The sequence below is a fragment of the Portunus trituberculatus genome, chromosome 44 (assembly GCF_017591435.1).
Source record: "Portunus trituberculatus isolate SZX2019 chromosome 44, ASM1759143v1, whole genome shotgun sequence".
NCBI classification, from domain to species: domain Eukaryota; kingdom Metazoa; phylum Arthropoda; class Malacostraca; order Decapoda; family Portunidae; genus Portunus; species Portunus trituberculatus.
Window position 1 is genome coordinate 17,588,350 of NC_059298.1, and position 20,213 is coordinate 17,608,562.

Sequence of the window (20,213 nt, forward strand, 5' to 3'; positions counted from 1 at the left end):
AAGGACTTGGGAGTGACGATGGAAGAAAACAATCAACCGGTAAGCCATATTGATAGAATTTTCAGAGAGACATATAATTTGCTAAGGAATATTGGATTAGCATTACACTACATGGACAAAGAAATGATGAAGAAATTGATAAGTACTATAATAAGACCCAGATTGGAATATGCAGGAGTTGTGTGGACCTCCATAAAAAGAAACACATAAGAAAGATGGAGAGACTACAAAAAATGGCTACAAGAATGGTTCCAGAATTTGAAGGGATGACATATGAGGAGAGACTAAAGGCTATGGATCTACCAACCCTGGAACAAAGAAGGGAGAGAGGAGATCTGATACAAGTCTATAAATTGATCAACAGAATGGACCAAGTGGATAATGAGAAACTGATCCTGAGAGAAGAATATGACTTTCAAGCACAAGATCGCATAGTAAAAAGCTGAGAAAGGGAAGATGTCTGAGAGATGTTAAAAAATATAGTTTCCCGCAAAGATGTATTGAGACGTGGAACAGTTTAAGTGAAGTAGTGTCTGCAACGAGTGTGCATACTTTTAAAGTAAGATTGGATAAGTGTAGATATGGAGACGGGGCCACACAAGCATAAAGCCCAGGCCCTGTAAAACTACAACTAGGTAAATACAACTAGGTAAATACACACACACACACACAGCACGCCCGACTCACAATCGAGAGGGTCCAGGTTCGAGTCCTGGAAAGTGGTGAGGCAAATGGGCAAGCCTCTTAATGTGTAGAGTGTGTTCACCTAGCAATAAATAGGTACGGGATGTAACTCGAGGGGTTATGGCCTCGCTTTCCCGGTATGTGGAGTGTGGTGTAGTCTCGGTCCTTCCCGATGATCAGTCACTACGAGCTCTGAGCTCTTTCCGTAGGGGAAAGACTGGCTGGGTGACCAGTAGATGACCATGGTGAATAACACACACACACACAAACGAACACACAGAGAGAGAGAGAGAGAGAGAGAGAGAGAGAGAGAGAGAGAGAGATTAACACCTTCAGAGTTCTGTCAAGATGATCTACAGGCAACCCCCGATTAACGAACGTTCACACTACGAAATTTTGCTACAACGAATGTTTCCTTTTACTACCATCTGCTCGTATAACGAACACCAAACTCGCTTTAATGAAATTTTATCCTGGCAATTTTTTCCAAGTTTGAAAGCCCTGCTGTATCACGCAAGCCAACAAGCTTTTGAATACACCAGTGCCTCTCATGGACAAAACTCGCACCACTCACTACCCTACCCTTCCCCGCTTTTAGTTCAAAACAATAACAGCATCAGCAGCAGCTCGTCTTCCCTCACTCAACATGCCACCAAATCGCCCTGCAACCAGCCCTGCAATGTCGCCTAGCATTGCTAAGAAGACCAGGAAGTCTCTACTCACGAAGTGAAGCTGGATATTATTCACAGACTCGAGAGGCGAAAAAACTAATAGAATTGCTCGCTACCATGGCTTGACTCCATCTACTGTCTCTACTATTTTCAAGTCAGCAGACTCTATTAAGAAGGCTGGTGAGACCATATCTTCTTTGCAAGCTAAAAGAACCACCCAAACTTGTGACTCTGCAATGGATAAAATGGAAAGCCTTGTAGTACATAAGTTTTGCATGCGGTATAATGATGCGCCTTTTGTTTATATTCCACAGGTTTCCGGCTAGCGTTTGTTCCTGCTCCACTCTCCCTTCCTTAAGAAATTTAAGGTTATCAACATTATAAAGTTACTTACATACATACATTAGTGTACATTATAATGACTTAGTCTTAAACTAAACTGCTTAGATGTTTAACTTCATAGTTTTTACTTTCATTAAACCTTTTACGGTACTATGATGCACTCTCGTTTTGTTTACTCTCAATGGACATTCAAATCAGGGGTCAAACTTGTTATAATTGGTTCACTTAACGAAAATTCATGCAACAAATGTTTTTAGGAACGTAACCCATTCGTTAAGCGGGGGTTGCCTGTACTTGGTTCACCAGCAATCCATTTATTTTGATCAGGCTTGTAGTTGCTGGCTCATTCCGTGATAGTACATGTAAGAAACATTACCATAATATGTACAGTAATGAAATAAAATTACCCTGAAACGAAATAATGTTACCCTGATAATGCTGAAATTGTCCTAAAACAGGGTAATTACCCTGCACCTGGGAGCACTGGCTGGAGTAACTGGCAGCGTCACAAGCAGTCACACTTGTCATTTTGATTCTTGCGACAATGTTTTCATACGTTGTTGGCTGACATATGTTAAAAAAAAAACAGTCGTAACTCAGTATTTTAAGGGTTTTTGGTTTGATGTCAAACTATGTCGTTTGCAGCACATACGACATTGTATCTCTATAATGTCATCGTATATCATCGTTTGCCCGATGAAATGACTTTGCTTGTCGTGAATCTCTTCCCAACAGTCAAATGCAGTACTTGATTGTTGTAACGCTTCTATGATAACGTGCGACTAGAAAGACATCTTATGATATCATGTGGTATCATCATGTTAACATACGACTTGACTGAAGTTATCTTAAGATGGGCCAAATGCCGTTAAAATGACGTCATTACTGCTGGCGACAGCCCTCTTATGACTGACAAGGGCATCATAGTAAAAAAAACAAAAAACTAATGTGACCCCATCATAACATAACATAACTACAGCATCATGCAATTCTAGGCTGATGCATGACTTAAGGTCCCCTCATCTGTTTGAAGATGCTTTCCTTTTTTAAATTACCTTTATTGAGTCCTTTAAAAACCTAGTGCAGATATATCTTGAAAATTTTGCACGGAGTCAGTAAACCCAGATCCTTCAGGTGATGAACTGTCTAGTCTGTGTCATGTCTCCATTAAGGATTTCACTAAACCTTTGTGAAATTTATCTCAAGGCAGAATGAATTTGCCCTGAAAAGTATTCAATAGAGCTCAAACATCTGACAAGACCTTTAGGTTGTCATAGCCCCTTATATGGGATTATTGCAATCTGGATCTCTCTTTGATTTTATCTATGGGATGAACTGATACTGTGTATGATACTTATTGAGGATCTTTACTGCTATCACTAAAAGTCATGCTTCCAATGGGTATGTAATTGAAACACTGAAAAATTTATATGAAGGTAGGATGAATCAAGCAAGCAACATACATACTCTTTGGAAATGTAAGTTTGACTCCTTACTGATCAATCCCTTACTTTTCTATTTATTCTTGCCTAGTATCACAAGTAAAAACATTATAGTAAATACTACAGCTGCACAAAAATAAATGAATTAATAAAGAAAGAAAGAAAAAGATAGAAAAAAATCAAGAAATAAACAATTGTTTGATTTTTTTTTCTTATTGTGGTCTCTGTATAATTTTTTTTGTGTTTTGTTTATGTTAGTCATGTCTCTTGATTTCTGTTTTTATTTAATGTTAACTTATTGATTCCTGCACTACAAAAATATAATATTGTCTTGAATAATTTTCTTGCAAATTTTCAGTATAATCTTGGCTTAATTGTTTTATTGTTTACTCAGTATCTCAACAAACCTCTATTTTTTAATGATTTTGTTAATTTTTTTTTGCTTTTCCATTACCTATTTTACAAGGAATCATATTTAGCATATAACTAATGAATAAAGATTCATCTTTTTAATACACAAAGATTTAATATTAATGTTTGAAAAAGAAATGGCAAAAGATTGCACTTGTTTACCATCTAGCAGGAAAATGTCTATATGTAAGTGGAAAAGTTAACTTCTTCTAACACAAAGATCTTGCAGAGGACAGACCTCCCTCCTGCTTCCATCTTCACTGTGGATCAAGTTGCCTCCAGTGTTGCCAGAGACACTGATGAAGGAGCCCAACTTACTCACTTGGTTCTCTGGCGCTACTTACCTATTGAACATCCTCAGACTTTTGGCCGCAAAGCACATCACCAGGTGTCTGATAATAGAGCGGGCTACCAGATGGCATTAAATTTTAATAGCTTTTTATTTGTGGAGACAATTCATTGGAATTATTAGTTGAGAGATTTCCCTCTGTATTGAGTGTACAGTCATCCTCTGTTATCCATGGTTGTTAGGTAACAGACACTCATGGATAAGAAAAGCCCATGCAAAATTAGTGCCTTCTCTAACCCTCAGTAAAAACACCCTGAGCCACCAAAACATTGCTTTAAATAAAGAAAATTAAAATAAAAAGTTCATGTACATAGTAACTTAAATTTTATCAATTAACAAAAACTATGAACACTGGTAGGTTGCCTACTCTCTTATTTGAATTCGTTGTTGGCAGCAATCCATATAAAGGTGAAACTCTGAAAACTGAAACTGTGGGTAATGAGTGATGATTGTACTATGATGTATGTAAGTATTGCTTCAACTAATTTTGAAACATGAGTTGAGCTTGTTGAATATTTTCTGTGAGATTTAATTAATTGAACTATTGCAGTAATACAGAACTGTGTTGTCAGTGATCTCACTTATTTACTTACTCTTATTTTTTAGCTGTTTACAGGGTTCTTTCCTGTCACCCACTCTCAGCCTGTTATTCCTCAATGATCTAAACCAAGCTTCTTGTCATATCGACTCCAACCCTGATGATACCACCATGCAATTTTCCACATGTTTTCATAGACAATCAACCTTTCAGGAAGTAAACAGATCATGCAGGGAAGCCACACAAAGCCTGACTTCTTATCTTTGAAATTTCTGATTGTGGGCAGAATATACTAGTATTGTTTAATGCCTCAAAAACTAAATTCCACCATCTATCAACTAAACAACCTACCAGACAACTATCCCTCTTCATCAATGACACTCAACTGTTCCCCTTTATTACATAACATACTTGGTCTGTCCTGTATTTATAATCTAAGTAAGACAACTTCAATTAAGTTAGGCATTTTGAGTTATCTCTGCCATTTTTCTCAACCCTACAATTGCTAACTCTATACATACTTCACACTCATACTACTTTTTTTAGACAAATTGGAATCAAAAGCTTTTTATGTCATCTACTCTCCTGCAAGTGACTGTCTTCGGTCTCTTTCTCGTCACTGTGATGTTGGATCCTTTGCCATCTTCTACCGCTATTTTCATGCCAACTGTTCTTTTGATCCTTATAGCTGTATACCTCCTCTCATGGCCTCGCTGCACAAGACTTCATTCTCTCATCCCTATTCTGTTCACTTGTCTAATAGAAGAGTTAGCTAGTATTCTCAGTCAAGATACTTATTCTCTAATTTTGATTAACACTTCAAACTTTACGGGGACTGGCACATCAGTAGGCCTTTCACTTTAATCAGTTATATTTTTTTATCACCATTTTTTTGTTGTCTTTGTTGTCCTTGCCTAGTAGCCCTCCTAAGAAAAGCATGGGAGGTTGGAATAAGGTGAATTGGATGGGATTTTGAAAGTGTGTAGAATGGGAGGTGGTGGTGTAGTGGGTGAACGTGGGATTGGGCAGATGTCCATGCATAGGTTCGAATCCCACCACGTAGCACTTTGAAGATATGCCATTTGTCGTGTGGTTTAAAGTTACCTACATGTCACCATGATACCCAGGTTCTAGGTGGTCACACCGAAGATGCGCTTGGGTGGTGATATGGGCCCTAATATGGGCACCACTATAAATAAAATTGCCTGCACCAGTAATGGGCGGAAAGCTTAACAGCGCTTCCCACATATACTCTTCAAGTATGCCTACAGGGGCTATAGGCCGTAACGTAAAATAAAAAAGAAAAAAATAATATTTCTTATTAATATTTTTCCATGAAAAGTCATATTTATGTTGCATCTTTTATTCTCTTCATTGTTTTCTAGTTAATTTTGTTAAAGAAATTTATGAAATCAATGAAAATTGCCTTTCCAATGTTCTATATTATTTGTGCATTTCTTCTGTTTCAACTAAGAGATCTCTCATCTCCATTTCCAAATACCATGGTGACTTTTCTAGATTAGCTTTGATGTTGTTATGGCTTTTATCATGTTTATACCTTTATTAAGTACCAAATCAGTCTTGTTGGGTCATCTCTATTTTGTATTTTGGTTATCGATTGCATTATCATATCCATTGTCAGTCTCTAATGTTTCTCCACATGTCTACATCACACTTAACTTGAAGCTTTTCTCATTGTACTTCATTATGATTAAAATCATCAGTTAGTGTCATCTTTTTTACCTCTTTATTTCCTTTGATCTCTTCCATGAATAAGTCAATAATTAATGTTCTTACCTTGTACATTTATTTGTTTTAGGAAGTATTTGAATTACCAATATTTTCTTTATAATTGTGTTTTTCCCTTAATCTCTATCTATATATCCATTTGCCTAATAACCTATCAAAAGAGAGTCGATTATGAGACAGAAACCTGAGGAAATCCACTGTTAATAGACTTGTGAGAAGCAAAATGATTGTCCATCACAGTAGCAACAGAGTGGTCAGAAAGGAAACTTGAAATTTATGTTATAGTGAGAAAGGTAGAAGGTGTAGGAGATGAGTTTGGAGATCAAAACCTTGTGTTAGACCCTATCAAGTGCTTTTGACAAGTGTAAATAAACGGTAAAAGTTTCATAAAAATTAACAAAGAAAGATGATCAACACTCAATAAGGAAGGACAGAGCATCACTATTTTTTACATCCATAGACACATTGTTTTCTTTCATGACTCTTATAAGTGATTGTATGACATGTATCTTTCAAGATCTTTTCTCTTACCTCCATCCATCTCATCATTTCAGATCATCTTAGAAATCTAAAGTTATCTCTGAGCAATTAACAAAGCAATGGTACAGTTGTAATTGTTCATGGAAATGTAAATATTAGTAATATTGATACAATAATCAGCAGTTATTTATTTCAGAATAGTTGAACTCTTGGATGAAGGACTTCCAATTATACAAGGGTTACTTTTCTTGAACACTGTTAAAAAAATAACAAAAAGTACTGTAAATAAATAAGTATATGAATAGGGAAAAAAGCTGAAATCCTTGTAATGATTGATATGGACAAATGCAGGATTAAGTTTCTGCAGTGCATCGTCTACCATACAGTATTTTTTGCCTCTGTTATAGTATTGTGTCCTGTTATGAGGAGCAAACAAATAGTTAGTATGATAGTGTATATGTAAGTTTAGGTAATGTTGGATATGTTATATTTTCTTTGGCTTGTGGGCAAAATTGCAAGGGGAATGTGGCAGGTGACATGCTGTGGTAATTTTTACATGCATTGTAAATATATTTGTTTCTTTCAAAACAGAGTGCTCTGTGTAGGCAGTTTTATGAAGAAATCAGTTGTAATCTTTATTAATACTGGAAAGATTTTGTAGTTAGAAAATAAGGAAACAGGAAGTTATTTTGAAAAGCTTTATAATGACTAGTGATTTGTTTTATGACTTATAAATAACTTTGAATGATACTCAGAAATAATAGGGCATTTCGTTACTACAACATTATATGGAATAAAATAATATTGATGTAAAGCCACATAAAAACTATAGTATGTAATAATGAAAAAAAATTATTTAAGTAATTTAGTTGTGGCCTTCATGGAGATATTTTCTTTAGCCTGGAGGATTAGTTTTTAGCTTTTCACTTGGTCTTGTTTTAAGCCGGATATCGGATAAGTTGGACACTTTCAGGATTTTTATTTAATTATTTTTTATATTTATTTTTTTTTATTTATGTATTTATTATTATTATTTTTTTCTTTCTACACTTTATTCCTTGTGCACCACTAGGAAGTTTTTGCCCTTTGATTGAGTATTTTTAAGCCACTAGGTTTGTATACTGGCTAAGATACATTTGATAACTCTTACATTGTTTGTGTCATTTGGGGAGTTGTTTGAGCCATTAGACATAAAACGGACATGTGTGCTATGGTATTGTCATTGCTAAGATCAGTGTTTGCACACCTGACTTAGCAATTACTCGTATGAGGCAGTGTCCACCTCAGCTTTTCCTTGTATAAGAGCTATGTTTTCAATGCATGTGTGTGTGTGTGTGTGTGTGTGTGTGTGTGTGTGTGTGTGTGTGTGTGTGTGTGTGTGTGTGTGTGTGTGTGTGTGTGTGTGTGTGTGTGTGTGTGTGTGTATTTACCTATTTGTGTATTACAGGGCCCGAGCTAAGCTCTCTGTGTCCTGTCTCCTTGTCCATTCCTGTCATATCTCTCTTTCATCTGATTGACACACACCGCGTCAACGACATCACTGCTCAGTTTATTCCACTTATCAATGCTACGATGCGGGAAACTGTATTTTCTCACGTCATTTAGACAGATGTCTTTTATTAGCTTTTTTCCATGTCCTCGGAGATGATTACTTGTGGTCACCTTTATCAACTCTGTCCAGTATGTCAATCTTGTTCACCAATTTATACATAGTTATCATGTCTCCTCTTGTTCTTCTCTCTTCTAATGTGGTCAGCCCCAGCTTCCTCAGTCTTTCCTCATAGTCTAACTCCCTGAGTCCTGGTACCATCCTTGTTGCCAGCCTCTGTACCCTTTCTACCTTCTTCACATTTTTCTTCATATGTCGTGACCAGACACAAGCTGCATATTCTAACTGGGGTCTTATTAAGGTACATAATATCTTCTTCATCATTCCTTCATCTAGGTAGTGGAATGCAAGGCCAATATTTTGAAGCATGTTATATGTTTTCCAAAAAATCTTGTTAATGTGTTTCTCCAGTGACAAAGTGTTTTGCATGGTTACTCCTAAGTCTTTCTCCTCATTGGTCTCTTTAATTTTCTCATCACCCAGCCTGTAATCCCAGTTTGGTCTGTATCTACTTCTTCCCATTTTCATAACATGGGTCTTGTCTATATTAAATTCCATCTGCCACTCCTTACTCCACTCATATATTTTATCAAGATCTTCCTGTAACTTGTTACAATCTTCCACATTCCTTACTCTCCTCATAATTTTAGTATCATCCGCAAACATGTTCATGTAACTGTCAATTCCTAATGGCATATCATTAACATAAATCAAAAACATGATGGGACCAAGCACTGACCCTTGTGGAACTCCACTGGTTACCTTCTTCCACTCGGACTTCCTTTTTCTCACCACTGTTCTCATTTCTCTTGTGTGTGTGTGTGTGTGTGTGTGTGTGTGTGTGTGTGTGTGTGTGTGTGTGTGTGTGTGTTTTACCTAGTTGTATCATACAGGGAAAGTGCTATGCTTGTGCTGTCCCTTTTCCATATCTATGGAAATCCAACATTTCTTTGAATTGTTTCTGCTTCAACGACTCTTATCTAAACCATTCCATACCTCTACACATCTTTGTGGGAAGCTGAACTTCTTGATATCTCTCCTGCAGTTGTCTTTTCTTAATTTCTTTCAATGTCCTCTTGTGTCACCGGTGTCCCAGCTTAATAAGTCTTCCCTATCTAATTTTTCCAGTCCATTCATCGCTCTGTACACTGCTCTTATAGCTTCTCTTTCCCTTCTCTGTTCTAAAGTTGTAAGACCTAGTATTCATAGCCATTTTTCGTATGACCGTTCACTTAAACTTGGAGGAAGCTTTGTTGCTGCCCATACTGTAGCTGCATGTTCTAATTTTAGGCGTATTAGAGTCATTAACAGTTTTTATCATATCTTCATCTATGTAAGTGAATGCCACCTTCATATTTCTAAAAAGTTCATAGGCATTTCCTGTAATTCTATTTATGTGCTTTTCTGGTGACAAGTTATCCACAATTATTCCGAGGTCTTTTCTTCAGACTTCTTAATTTCTTGATTCCTCATTGAGTAAACTCCCTTTGGCCTTTTGCTCATTCCAATTCTAATACGCTGCACTTTTTTGTATTAAATTCTATTTCCCATGTGAGTGACCATTCTGCAATTTTATCCAAGTCTTGTTGTAGCACCTCACAATCCTCTTTTCTATTCACCCTCCTCTTTAATTTATTATCATCTGCAAGCAGACTGATGTAAGTGTCTATATTTTCTGGTATATCATTCATATATACTACAAACATTATTGGTCCTAATACCAACCCCTGCAGAACTCCACTTAAGAATTTTCCAGGCCAGTTTTTTTTTATCTCTTATAACACTGGTTTATAAAAAGAAATTTTACTTTGAGGCAAGGATGTGAATAGGTGTTTTTCTAATTTTGATGTGGTGAGCTCAAATTTCTGAACAGTTTTGTTCTATCACCTCTAGTTTTTTTTGCTTTCACATATCTTTTTGTATATATTGTATATAAATTCAAAATATAATATGTTTATTACATAGTTACAAAGGCATATTACAGAAGAAAACAACATAGATACAGAACATTGATGAAACTAAATTATTTGGAAAACACAATACTCACAATCATAGTACAGCAGATGGTTAGAAGTGGGTTTTTTTGGGATGATCTTGTGTACTTTGCCTCTGAGATGTCATGCAAAAGCATCCAGCAGAAGTCCCCCCCATCATGCTGGGGTTCCACTTGCCTTGGTAGTTGCTCTCCATCTTAATAATATCTTGATGGAACCTTTCTCCATGCTCATCACTCACTGCCCCGAGGTTCGGAGGGAAGAAGTCAAGATGGGAGTGGAGAAAGTGAATTTTGAAGGACATTTGGCATCCCATATCCTCATAAGACGTTAACAATTTATCAATAAAATCTTGGTAATCTGGTACCAGTATGTTGCCAAGGAAGCCATTGCTGGCTTTAATGCTCCCCATACTTTCAGTTCCTTTAAGGTAAAAAGCTCCTCAAAGTTTATATTTTTCATCACCTTTTGAATCTGAGGTCCAACAAAGAAGCCCTCCTTGAGCTTAACAGAACTCAGAACTGGGAACAGAGTGCACAAGTGTTAGAAGGCAGCTCTATTTTTGTCCATGGCTTTCACAAAATTCTTCATTCAATCTAGATTGATATAAAGAGGGGAAAGAAGCACCTTGTTCATGTCTACCAGAGGATTTTCTTGGACACTGTGTTCACCAGACACAAAATGGCTCCTAGATCCCCAATCCTTCTGCTTGTAGTGCTTGGATACAACCCAACTGTCCCAGAGACAGAGAAAGCAACAGTATTTTGTGAAGCCCTGCATACCCATAAGGAGCCCAATGACCTTGAGGTTACCACAAAGACTCCATTAGTACTGGTTGTAATTGACAGCTTCTAAAAGGAGCTTCATGTTATCATGACTTCTTCGGATGGACCGAGTGGGCAGTGGGAATGATGGAGTATTTATTCCCATTGTACAGAAGCACAGCACAATAGGACACACAAATTTTCTAAAAAGACGACAATTCCTAAAATTTCTAATTAAAAAAACACACAATGTCCTATATAGGACACATCTAGTAGCCTTGAATGCATGTACATATTCATGTATGTACATTTATACATGTATATCTCAAAAACTAGAGGTGATGATTGATAATTGGTTTCGAATCTGAAATCAGCACCTCAAAATTAGGCTATTAACAACTATTTTTATGCTTGCCTCAATTTATCTGAAAACCTGTGTACTTGTTCTCATATCTCTGTCTTTTAGAAAGTCAGCCATCCATTTCAGAAGTCCTCCCTTTAGTCCTCCATTTTGTTCAAGTTTCACTTCTTCTGTTAAACCACTCCTTGTGTCTAGGCTTGTCTATTTTCTTGATTGACACATGTTTCATTATTCCTTCTTTATACTTTTTCATTAAAATATTTAACTTGTCCAGTTTTCTCCAATATATGAAATTCAGTCCAGTCTGCTTGTTCAAAGTATTTCCTTAATATTGCAAAGTTAGTTTTACTGTAATTGTGTCTTCTATTTTTATAGGCTTTGTTCCTAATTTCTTCCAGTCCTTCTTTTAGCCTGAATTCAAGTAATACATGGTCATTTTTACCAAGTGGACTCTTATATTCCAATTATCAAGTATCTCTGGTTCTTTTTTAAATACTAAGTCCAATTGTGATGGTTCTTCGTTTGCTCTATGCTGTCCTTCACCCATTGTGTTAGGATATTGTCTACTGTTAGATTCAATGTGTGTGTGTGTGTGTGTGTGTGTGTGTGTGTGTGTGTGTGTGTGTGTGTGTGTGTGTGTGTGTGTGTGTGTGTGTGTGTGTATGCCATGTATGTTGTAATTATATACATAATACATTACACAAACCATATCAATTGTTAGTGGTAACAAGTGTGCAAAATGTTGAAAAAAAATCCCTTGGATAACTCAGGTTTTTGGATAATTCGGATTGGCCTTCCACCCAATTGGTCCAACTTCTGTGAGTGTTACTATAATTGTATATATCTACTAAACCAGGTCAGTAGTATATCATGGGGTGGTCAAGACAAAGCACCAGACTCATATAGATCACACATCATTCACATTCTTATCCCTGTCAGCCACTGGTGAAAAATTAGTACAATATGTATAAGTATTGTTGATTTAGTTCACAAACTAGATAGAATTGTAAGATAGTGATAAATGCATGTACATTTTCATTTATGTGAAGTGGTACAGTATTACAGTATAAGATGGCTTAAAACAATGAAGTGGGATACTTATTCATGTTTCTTTTCCAGAGTGAACCAAGCTATGTTCCACTTAAGTTGCAAGAGTCACATGAGAAAAGCTCAGATGGAGAGAGTGATGACTCTTCTGTCAAGTCCGTCCGTTTCAGTAAGCTGACAGAGGTACTAATAAATGTCTTGTGTATTGCTGTTATTGAATGATTGCTTCATTGTACTCTAGTAAGTTTGCTTGTGATTATCAACTAAGGATCCTACACAGTTTACCTTACCATGACCCTTGATGGTGTGGTTTAAGGTACATCAGGTATTTTTAGCTGCTCTAGTCTAGAGTGAAATATTTACTTCATGTGAGATTGTAGTACCATATTTTCATCTCATTTCAAGTTATACTTATTGCCATTTATCAGTAATTAAGTTGGCAATTTCCAAACAGGTAGCTAAATATTTTATCACATATATTGGTTTCTTATATGACTCACTGTGTATATTCATTCTTTGTTGTGTTTACACACGTGAGTTAACTTTTCTGTGAGTAACCCATTTCTAGCGTATGTGTTCTAAGTGTGAACACTTCTATGGTGTTTTTTTTTTGAGAAGATTCTGAATTTTCATCTACAAGTTGCATGAACATCTTGGAGTTCATCTCAGAATGTATATGTATAATATCTGTTATTTGATTATTTTGCTCACTTCTGAAGATTTTTAGGATAGAGCAGGTGTAATTTGATTGTTGGTTTGCATGGATGTCTCATAGATATTTATGATGCTTGTATGTTTATGTGTATATCTTGTAAATACATTGTACCTAATGGAATCCTAGTATACTTTAAATTGTTTTCTGTAAACTAAATATGCATGGTAGAAATGAAAATGAAACATAATATATAATGAATGTCTCTTTTGGATAAATGACAGATTAATTGTATTAAGCGTGAAGAAACTAAATATCCAGTTTATTGTAACCCATTCATATATTGACTTTTTTGTTGTTCTAAAAATGTTACTTTCCTTTGTTTGAGCCTATTTATCATTCTTTAAGAATCGTGTGACAATGATCAACTCAAAATACTTCAATAGATTTCAGAGAATAACATGCAAAGTTAAAAATGGATAGCAATATAGCTATAATAAGTGATTGATGGTTGTAGGTGCGGCAGATGTCTGAGTCTGATGCTGTGGATGCCATGTTGTCCCGCCTCTCCTTTTCTGCTTCCATTCGGGCTGAGCAGTTGGCTCTTCAACAGGCAAACAAGTTGTCTATTAAGGAAGTTATGAAAATTTCATGCATTTTTTGTTTACTGGTGAGTTGAATATATGAGTAAGAACAGTTGTTGTGGAAGGTGACACCTTTGAGGTCATGGTGCTTAGTGATAGATTAGTGGTTGATATTTTATTCTTATTAAGGGAGATTTGACTATATTTGGATTAAATGATCAGAACCATTGCAGGTGGTGGACCAGACTGGATACAAGTAGACCTTGTTTTACACACAAAGGTGTCCAGCACCTATCAGATAGTCACCTTGATAAAGAAATGAATAATTTTAGGAAAATGTTTAAATTTTCCAATTTAGATAATATTAATGATAAAGATATTAACAATAATGATACATAATTATAATAATTATAATGATGATAATCATAGGAAAAATCTGCATCCAAATAAAAGATATTGTCTTCAAATTTTGGATTAATTGTTGGATTTGTCCATTGTTAATGGTCTTGGTTATGTCTACTGGTGTCTGTTGTCACAAAAGATTAATGTAAAATAAGAGTCTTCAGTATTGGTCATGTGAACCCTTGGAAATAGAAAATCATTTCATACATAGACATTTCAGAAAAAGTTTACTGTTATGTCTGAAAAGAAATACATATAGGAATAGATTGATGATAGACAAGCAAATATTAATGAAAATTATTAAAATGTTATATATTGAAAACAATGAAAGTGAAGTATTTCATTTTAAGTTATTACTTATTCTGTAGTTTTATTCAATTTTCCTTTTTTTCTTGAATTCATATTTGAAAGTTTAAGTCATCCTAAGTTCTCACCATGATTAAGAAGTTATATGACACTTGAATAAAAAACGCAGTATTGGCAGTTGGCTGCTCAGTCCTGTTTTGCAATGTCCAGATGATCACTGATGCTATTTGGAGTTTGTTGTGGTTCAATTATGAATTGCTACAGTGATGCGCCACGTTCTGGAATTTAATTTCATGTTCATTTTACAAAAGTCTTCATATGTAATAGTTAAAATGTAATGAAGTCTATGTGATAACAGCAATCAGGTGGACATTGTATGATGGGAATGTGTGGTTGGTTACTTGCTAATGATGGACATTCATATTCAAATAATCTTTAATTTGAACCATTTGACCAAAGAATATTTCCAACGTAGAATGGTGATGTTTAACTTCTGTGAGCATGCAGCTTTCCTCAAGAAGAAACTAATATATGTTAAAGGGCTATTTGTGAATTAAACAAGATTACTATGTTTAGTAAATTTGCTGTAAAAATTCAATAATTAGTAATTATTTATATATATATTTTTTTTATTATTTTCAGTGGTTTGCTGGAAACTATGCCTACCAGATTGCTCTAAGCGACACAGAAGCAGGTGTGGTTAATGTCATCTCTTCAGCTTCTGGTCTCTTCACTCTTATTCTTGCTGCCATCTTCCCATCATCAGTTGCAGACAAATTCACTATCTCCAAGCTAATCTCAGTTCTACTTATGGTTGTAGGAGTGGTAAGTATTCAGCATCAAGGTGCTCTTAAAGACAGACATGGAAGGTTTTCTTATAGGTACTTGTAATTCATTAGTGCCTTAATCTTACACAACTTTTTGATATCCTTAGGGACTGATAAGCCTTGAAGATATCAGTTTGGAGGGCAAGAGTGTGCCAGTAGGAGTAATTTGGGCGCTGGCAGGAGCAGTTCTATATGCTTGTTACATGGTCTTCCTTAAGTGGAGAGTACCTACTGAAGACCAGATGGATTTTACCATGTTCTTTGGTAAGTCATGAGTTTGGAATTGAGCATTCTAATCCATATTCTTATTTTAACTGCAATGCAAGTGTGGAAACAATTTTGTTTTAATATTTCTGATGAATTGCTATCATCATGTGATTTTTGTATTTGCAAATGTAACTTCTTGTATCATGTGCCTCGTAATATTTATTTGTATTCATTGTCTTAGAATATTTTATTAAAGTTATCCTACATATAAGCAAAAATTAATTTATGAATAGATGTCATCTTTGTTATATTTCAAGTGCAAATGTTTTTTTTTAATTCCACAATTATTCTTTACCTCTTTTCTGCTTAATTTGCAAAACATCTACATGTTTTTGTTGCATTTACAGTGGCTGCAAAACAAAAGTATACGTTTTTTTCACCACAATAAAAAAAGTACACACGCGGATATCTGTCGATATCGGCAGACTGGCAGAAAGTAATGTTCAGCGATGAAAGCACGTTATGGCTGGTCAGGGTCAACTCCAAGGTCGTGAGGAGACCCAGTAACTTGTCTCATTATGACCCTCGGTACACTGTTAAAACAGTCAAATAGCCAGACAGTGTTATGGTATTGGGAGCATTCACTAGTCATAAGGACTCTATTGGACTCTACTTTCTTCCTAAGAATGTGAAGATGAAGGTAACTAATAATATTAATATTGAGGTCTTGGAGGAACATATGCTGACATTTTGGAGCATTCATGAAGCAGAATATTCTATGCATGACTTAGCACCAACAAATAAGTCCAAGGCTGTCAAGCAGTTCATAGTGAAAACAATATACATGTTCTCAATTGGCCAGGCAACTCCCCAGACATCAACCTCATTGAAAATGCCCAGCAAGTAAAGAAGACCAAGCTGGAGAATTTGCTTCCCAGCAGCATCAAGAACCTGACGGAGGATCTGAAAAAGATATAGATCTACTTTGATGCCTCCTAGTTCTCCAGCCTTGCTGCTTCCATGCATAGGAGAATCCAGAGTGTTCTGAAGTACAAGGGGAATATGTCCAAATACTCATTATAAGATAGAATTCTAAACAAAACACCCCTATTTTGTATTGTATAGTCTTACTAACCAAAATTCAGTTATGTATTCTTTTTTTTGCGGCCATTGTAGTTTTGTTGTATTTGCTCAGCATTTAGAGAGTGATGCAAGAGCAAATGTTTTGCTGTGGCATTCCTTTTGTGATCCAATCTGTTGCATAATATTGCACAGTGTTGCTTACTTCTCTGGCTACTGGTTATAAAAACTCATATTTATTTTCTTTGTTCACTTAATAATTGATACTAATACATAAAACATCCAATACATCTCCGGCAATTAACACTCATCAGATAAACACCAAATGTGAAAATGACTGCAATCTTCATACACAATACAAACACGTAATTTTACTCACAAAAGATTTTCCATTCTCTTTAGTGAATAATATATATTTACATTATGGCAATCTACTCAAATAGCTCAAATATATAGGCATTGCAACTATGTACTCATTAACTCATATATGATGCTTTTAAATAATGTATCTGTGTCACTTCCTCCTAAATTCACATATATCTGCATTACAGCAATTTACTCAAAATACTCATGATATTGATACCAGAAAGATAAATATATATGTATTGCGGGGACTTCCTCCTAAATTCACACATATCTGCATCAAGGCAATTTACTCGTAACACTCAAAACATTGACACCAGAAATAATTTATACTGACACAACAACTACTTGATATGGTGACATTCTCATAACACTCACAAAACACCAGAAGGATATCACACAGCCACAATAACTACTCTTTCCATAACTATTACTAAACTAATAAAAAAAAAAACATAAACATCCTATCATTATTCCTCCATCATTCTAATAATAAATATTGAATTACTTGCTTTCAAGACTGCATTACAACTAAACTCCACTCCACATGGTTCCATATCTTCCCCAGCAGACTCTTGGAATCTCAAGTCTTTCTCTTTCTATAATCTCCACTCCTCTGCTACTGATTTCTCTCTCAATGTCCGTATAAATATACTTCAGGATCCCTCTTGTACATGGCCCACTCATAGGCATGTCAATATATATCATTTTACCACTCAGAACAAAACATGGCAGAGTTTGGGGTATGACAGGAGAGTGAGGGGCAGGTCAAGTACCAGTAAGTGAACTCTCCCTCTTTCCTTCCTTCGCACACCGCACCCAAACAGGATGTCTGTTTGTTGTTTCCTCCACTCAGGCGGTGAATATTTATAATCTTACTGTATGAGGTACATTTGCTTGGCCTCTCATAATCTATTTACCAAGAACTTTCCTGGTTTATATTTTTTCTCTATTTCCCTGTTTTCTTCCTTGTTTTCTTCTTATTTACTTTTCTCATTCCATCATCATGTATGCAGTTATATCATCCCACATTCCTCTTTCCTCATCTCTTATTTATTTTTCCGATATATGTTATATATTTTTTTTACATTTATGTGCTGAATTTCTTGCATTCTTCTATATTCCATCATTAAATCATACAATTTATTACTTCATTTTAAGTAAGGCAGGAGGAGGAGGATGGAAGAGGAAATTAATGTACCAATTAGAGAAGAGGAAATTAGATCTAATGAATGTAAAATGCAAGGTATGAATGTGGACTGTTAGATAATAATGAAGTATGATGGTGAACTAGTGTTGATAGATAAATTGTTCTTAAATGTGGGTGTCATTTAATCCCTTCAGTATTTAGCTGCCAGTGTGATGCTGCTGCTGAATATCCCATCCTTTTATATGTTCCAACAGTTTTCCACAGTTTCTGTATTTAAATGTTATAAACCTAAATACATTCTTATTTGATATGTTTTATATGAATTTTCATTCTTGCCTGTATTCTCAGGATTTGTGGGTTTATTCAATGCTATCATCCTTTGGCCTGGATTTCCATTGCTGGATGTCATTGGCTGGGAACCATTCCAGTTGCCTAACCTCCAGCAGCTGCTCTACATGTCTGTAAATGGTCTAGTGGGTACAGTGCTGTCAGAATTATTATGGTTATGGTGAGTATGAATATAATTTTTTGTTTCATAATAGACGATAATGAAATTTTGTGTGCTTATTTCTGACTATTTATCTTTATGTACCAGGCTTGTAATCTCCACATATGGTCCAGCCAAAGCAGCATACACTTATACGTACACACATCATTCACTCTCATAGCCTCGTCTGCACCTGTTGGAAAGGGATTGTCTGATGAACCATTCTACTACACTGCAGGAGCTCAGCATAGCACAGCTGATCAGATACTTTCTCACCAAGGCTCAACAGCATATATTGTTACATTAGTTTAGCCTTTGGATGTGAGTATGCATCTGGCAGAGCCAGTTAGTGTAAAGGACACTCCATACAGAGTACCTGCATCTGTTGTGGTATAAGGATTGCAATATTGCAGGGTAGAGAACAGTCTCACCATGGAGGGGTACTGGTAAATCAGTGTATGCTGTTGGGCCTTGCTGTGGAAGTAGGTGGTTAGCTGTACTATGCTTAAGCTCTTAGGTTGTAATAGAGTACTTTATGAGATAGTCACTTTCTACCAGGGCTAAGAGTGTGAATGATGTGTGTATGAGCATGTGATCCTTTATGTGAGCCAGTCCATGTGTGATTCCCTGTCTGGTGCATAAATATATGGATAGATTTTAGTCAAGAATGTGTAGATAACATTTCACAACTGTAGATAATATTACTAAAGTTTTATTATTCCATCAATGCGTGCATTTACATATTTGTATTGTACAGAGTTCGAGTGGGACTCATAATGTCCTGTCTCCATGTCTCCTTTTATCCAGTTTTTCTGTAAAGTTATGCACATTAGGTTCTCTAACAACTTCATTACTCAATGCATTCCACTTTTCCACCGTTTTATGTGGAAAACTGTATTTTCTAATATTCTTCACTTACTGCCTCATCCTTATCTTCTTTACATGTCCTCTTGTCCTTCTATCTTCTTTTGTCACCAGTACCAGGTATTCCGTGTTTATTTTTTCAAAGCCATTTACTATTTTATACATTGTCATTAAGTCTCCTCTTTCTCTTCAGTCTTGTAAGGTTGGCAGTCCCATTTCCTTCATCCTTTCTTCATATGTTAGGTCCTTTAGTTCCGGCACCATCTTTGTAGCTATCTTCTGGATCCGTTCTAATCTTCTGATATCTTTTTTAGAGCTCGGTGACCACACCACTGTTGCATATTCCAGCTTTGGACTTATCATGCTAGTAATAATTTTTTTCATCATATCTTTGTCCATGATTGAAATGCCACTCTAATGTTAATCAGCATTTTATATGTTGATCTAAATATCTTACTTATGTGTTTTTCAGAGTTCAGATTTTCCTGTATAATCACTCCCAGATCTTTTTCCTCTTTAATCTTCATTATTTGTTCCTCTCCCATCAGATAGTTCCATACCAGTCTTCTCTTACTCTTTCCCAATTCCATTACGTTGACATTTCTTGGCGCTGAACTTTAATTTCCACTTCTTACTCCACTCAAAGATTTTGTTTTATATCTTCCTGCAGCAACAAACTATTAGCAATTTTGCATCATCAGCAAACAAATTAATATAACTGTTTACCCCATTTTGTATGTCATTTACATATACCTGGAACATAATACTGACCCTTGTGGCACTCCACTTGTTACTTTACCCCAAGATGAATATGTATTTCTGATCACAGTTCTCATCTCTCAGTCCTTCA

The 20,213-nt window shown here is 35.7% G+C and overlaps 1 protein-coding gene across 1 annotated transcript in view; it reads left to right on the forward strand.

Moving 5' to 3' along the window:
• LOC123518735 (solute carrier family 35 member F5-like) overlaps positions 1-18,949 on the forward strand; it is a 59,894-nt gene extending 40,945 nt beyond the window's left edge. Inside the window, exons 7-13 of the mRNA XM_045279737.1 lie at positions 3,780-3,938; positions 12,514-12,624; positions 13,611-13,763; positions 15,028-15,210; positions 15,320-15,476; positions 18,361-18,520; positions 18,913-18,949. Coding sequence (XP_045135672.1) covers positions 3,780-3,938; positions 12,514-12,624; positions 13,611-13,763; positions 15,028-15,210; positions 15,320-15,476; positions 18,361-18,520; positions 18,913-18,949 — 960 coding nt within the window. The remainder of the gene's footprint in view (positions 1-3,779; positions 3,939-12,513; positions 12,625-13,610; positions 13,764-15,027; positions 15,211-15,319; positions 15,477-18,360; positions 18,521-18,912) is intronic.
• The last annotated feature ends 1,264 nt before the right edge of the window (positions 18,950-20,213 follow it).